Below are 4,991 nucleotides of genomic sequence, written 5' to 3'. Positions count from 1 at the left end.
CTAAAGAAAGATGTGTATTTTGAATGATTGGTCAGATACAGAAAGATGTGTATTGTGAATGATTGGTCAGCTAAAGAAAGATGTGTATTGTGAATGATTGGACAGCTACAGAAAGATGTGTATTGTGAATGATGGCACATACTTCTAGTAACATATATAAATGTTCAGCAGATCAGCTAAGATTGAATATGCACATGCAGAGAGCCAAATAAAGGAAAATTTAGATCACTTCCTGGTATACACATAGACCCGGGACAAATGACACAGCATCTATTACTTAGTTTGGATGTTCTGACACTAGATACTATGGATTATCGCTAGTGGGAAGCAATTGTTAGAGAGTTATGTCAGTGTTCTAGCTTAATAGAAAATAAAGCATCTAATTTGTGGAATTCAAGGGTTTGGGAACCACTGAAAAATGTAGAAGCATTTAGATAAGGTCTGGTACCTTCTATAAAATGTTTATAATATGTAATTCTGAATGTTTTGTTATATAGTTTTCATGAGTATTTTACAAAAGGCTGTTTACAACTTGATATTAATATATTTATGTCTGTCGTATTCCAACCGGCATGAAAAGTCCTTATTTTGGGTGAAAGGTCAGTGTTAGATATAGCAGATATAGTGCGGATGACAAATTATTATACAGTCTTTTTACTTTCATTCATTACTAATAATATGGGGTCGTTCAGGTTGAAATTACAAATCTTTGAGGTCAGCTTAATATTGCGCAAACCTCGTGCTACAGTTAAAATTGCAAAAATATATGCAAGGCTTTTTCAAAACTGGAAATAACTACAAGACTTGTCGTTTTTTAGTTTATATAATTGTTTAGAAAAAAAGTGATGAGCCTGCAAAATCCACAGTCTGAGGAGTTTGTTATTAATAAAATGGTTTGGCGATGAACATGTAACTGTTAATTGGATCCAAGGCTTTTCCTATTGTCGTACTTTCACGTGTGACGTGAAATGATCTACAAACTCACTAGGCGATGGAATTGTTCATTATCTCAACAACTCTACTCTTGGAAACTCTATTAGTCAGTTAAGGTAGTCTAATAGGCGACACTATGGTAAACCTAAATGACACTCGAAAGTTACCAGAAACGTCTTTGCCCACCGACTCTCTCGTCCAGAGGATTTAGCTCTGCCAAGGCTCTTGGAGTCCAAAACAAACCTTATTTCATCATGAAAGTAGCTTAAATAACCTTTCTATGATTAAATGACATCTGTACATATTTTGCAGTTATCGGGGATTGTTTGTTTCAGCTAATATTACTAATAACAAAAAGCCTTCTGTTTGATTATTGGAATATGTTTAATTGTTTCCAAAGCATTTAATCACTTCATTAAATAATAGGTTTAACACTTTTTTTTTTACTTACCCATAAAGCCCATCATTAAACAACACATGGTGATCATAAGAAGCCAGATCTGAGCTCGCACGTGATTTTCTCTCTTTTTGATACAAGTGTGGAAACTGTTTTTAATATTTTCAATCGAAAAAAGATCTTTTATCAAATCCTTTATTTTCATATGATGTTCGTATTTTTTACTGTCCTGGACAAAGAACAAAACCCAAAGAAAAGAAATAGTAACCACCCCTAAAGACACTGCAAATACGCACACGTATCCATAAAATCTGTATAGTTGGCCACCAACCTCAGTTCCCAAAGGAGATCCCAGGATTATGGACATTTCTAGAAGAAAGAACTTGACTGTCCGGTATTTCTTAGATGATGTTTCAGAAATCATGCTGAACACTGAGCCCAATATTATTATCATCCCGGCAGTTAAACCTGCTGGTATCGCAGATAAAACGTTGTAGTAAAGAGGCAAGTCAAAGAAAATGGCAGTTAGCAAGTAACCGATAAGCTCAAGAATAACTCCAAAAGTGGCAAACAGCATAGGAATTTTTCGGCCATGTTTATCACTCCATGGACCGACAATCACCGAGAGAAATATACCAGGGATCATAGAAATTAAAGTTATTATCATGGAGTAATTGTTGGCTACTCTCGTCACATCATCTTCTTTCGTGGTATAATTAGACAGATTGGAACAGATTTCTGTTGGAAACTGAAAGTATAGATGACATGCCTTGTCTTCCAAAAGATTCTGGAGAGAAGCACGTCTTGCTGACTCACCAAACATGAACAAGAAAAGAAAAGGTTCGATTCTCATAGTTTTTATAATCTGAAGAAAGATCGTAAGACGTGACGGTTGTTTCTGAAAACGTTCTTTTTCGTTTTCATTAAATTGGTCTTCTGTTTTTTCTTTCATCGTTAAACCAGTTTCAGAGAAAGCTCACTTCCAATTTGTCTAAGTAGATTATTTTCACAGTAAACTTGATCAAACAAAAATTTCTTTCTGGTAGACGTAATGGAACTAAGTTTTATCTCACTTTGCTTTTTACATAATCAACGTCGAAGCTCCAAAAATTCACGAGCGAGAAAGAATTCTGTAATAAAGGAATATGAAATTACAGTGAGAAAACGAAGCTGCTTATCTATGTATTTAAATTAAGAAGTCTTCGTCTTATTTACCATGCAGTCATTATTACCTTAAGTATTTATGTTTACTGACTTCTTAACTCCGACATATATCAAAATATTAATATATGTTGCATTTTCTTCCTGACGTGCTTCGATTTAATAATGTAATATTTTACTTGCCTAGTTATTTAGGTAGTTCTCATAAAAAACTAAAAAACTTCAGTATGTGATCTTGATATTCGATGTTAAAATAAAATGAAGCTTAGTGATAAGAATCACTGATTAATAACAAAATGTTCCTCAGTGTAATAACAACTTGAATATTTCAGCTCAGACGTGTTATAAAATACTCTATCTGATGACATCCATTAAAGAAAATCATTAGAATAATTAAAAATTAAACACGCTTAAAAACTTGTAGTTGAATCTCCTATATTAAATGCATTAGAAAGATCACTAGAATGAAATAAATCATATTTTTTTTAATTGTTTATTTGAGAGGTTTTTTCTCGTTTGTTGGAACTTAAAACAGATGAAGGTAAACTGAAAACAGTTTGTATTATATCAACTATCCACGACTTGAGTGTGAGAAGGGCCGTATTTATGAAACTCTAAAACGATCATTATATAATGTTACAACACATTGTTATTATTAATAAATCAGAAAACAGCCGGAAAACAGAAGTGAAAACTAAATTTACAAGCTTGCTCCAAATGCTCTAATAAAAATAGGATGCATTTAACCATTAAAATAATCACACTGAACTAGAGTAAAACGCACAGTTTAAGTAAAATAAAATTAAAAATGAATTTTACGCAGACGAAAAAATGCAAGATATTTACTTTAAGCTTCTGTGTTTCACCTATCTGAAGTTCATAAGGTGCTATAAACACTATAGCCATTCTAAGATATACAATATTACCATACATAATGAGACAACACACCACTAGGTAATAATGAGCCTATTCCCAATGAGTCTGCATGTGAATTCCATAATGTACTTCTCTTAGGGCTTATAAAGGTTAAAATTTACAACAAACAGCCAGTTGGAGTCAAGATACCACTTAGAAAGGAGTCACAGTCTTCGAAAAGAATGGTTACTGTATGAAGAACACTTTAAATAAAACTATGCTGTCTCAAACATGAAGAACGAATGGAGGAGTATTACGTTTTGTGGCTGATTTAGCTTGTTTTTATGTTATCCAGTGGTAAAAATGAAGGAAGTTATGAATGCTTAATACTGTGAAACTGCTGTACCGCCTAACCTCTTTTAGCATGAAAATACACTATACCATATAGTACACTGAGTTAAGCAGTTATTCGAAAAAGAACTGGTAGCTCAGGACCTTGACCTGAATATTTCTGGACGTATTAAACACCATACAAAGAGAGAAGAAAATGACATACCTAAAAATTCTTCAGCTTCTTGAGCTGCTTTTCAAAAAGGGTAGCGGTAGTCTATTTTCACCAGACATATATATATATATCAAGAGCTAGTGTTAAGTGTTAGTAGCAAACTCTAAGCTATGATTAGCGCCATAGCTTGGCCCAATTTCAGTTAAAGTTGAGCCTTTACGATGAATATCATTCTAAAGATGAGCTGAACTCAAACCGTTTGGTAATGTATATTCAGTAATTAATCCAGCAAAATATATAAAATTGTTAGTTTGTTTGTAATCAAGCTCAAAATTACGCAATGAGCTATCTGTGCACTGCCCACCACGGTATGCATGTTTATTTCGGTTATAGAAAGACTAGATATATATATAGTAAAGCTGTTTCTCTATTTGTGTCATGATTATTTAGCCTATCTTTTCTTAGAGTTGTATATTCCTTGATTTTAAACCTATTTGTTGTGTATAGTAAGGTTTCACTTATTACTAATATATCAGGGTTAGTTTGTTGGATTGTGTCTTCAATCTCGTGTTTCTTGGAACCAATTGCACCTTGGATCTCGATATGTTGGACTGTGAATGTAGGTGAGTAGATAGTCTGTAATTTTAAATACGATTTGCGGTAGGTATGGTGTAATGTGTTTCATGGCTATTGAAAGCATTAAATCAATGCAATCTTTAGTTTGCGTTGGTTTTCAGGATTGTAAAATAAAGTCTGTGAATATGTTTTTGATAATTTCCATGATTTCACGTGTTTTTTTTTTCATTTTTGTGCTATACAGTTTTTTTGTTTTTTGATTTCGTGCAAAACTACTCGAAGGCTATTTGTACTAACTGTCCCTAATTTAGAAGTGATAGATAAGAGGGAAGGCAGCAACTCAACATCACCCACCGCCTACTCTTGAGCTATTCTTTTACCAACGAAAAGTGGGATTGACCATCTTATTATAATGCCCCTACGACTGAAACGGCGAGCATGTTCCGTGATGGGATTCGAACTCCATAACCAGCAGGCAATGCCAGGTACAAAGGCAGCTTGAACGAGACAATTTCAACAGTTTTCTGGACTATGTGGTTATGCCAAAACTGCATAGAAACAGTA

General features: G+C 33.7%; 1 protein-coding gene across 1 annotated transcript in view; it reads right to left on the bottom strand.

Moving 5' to 3' along the window:
- Nucleotides 1–4,991, bottom strand: part of LOC106473732 (proton-coupled folate transporter-like) — a 14,649-nt gene that overhangs the window by 7,018 nt on the left and 2,640 nt on the right. The window contains exon 2 of the mRNA XM_013934411.2: nt 1,385–2,460. Within this exon, the coding sequence (XP_013789865.2) occupies nt 1,385–2,282 (898 nt within the window). The 5' untranslated portion in view covers nt 2,283–2,460. The remainder of the gene's footprint in view (nt 1–1,384; nt 2,461–4,991) is intronic.

This window comes from Limulus polyphemus, unplaced genomic scaffold, assembly GCF_000517525.1.
Source record: "Limulus polyphemus unplaced genomic scaffold, Limulus_polyphemus-2.1.2 Scaffold6448, whole genome shotgun sequence".
NCBI lineage: Eukaryota > Metazoa > Arthropoda > Merostomata > Xiphosura > Limulidae > Limulus > Limulus polyphemus.
Note: the sequence above shows the minus strand (reverse complement) of the source record. Positions and strands in the feature narration are given on the sequence as shown.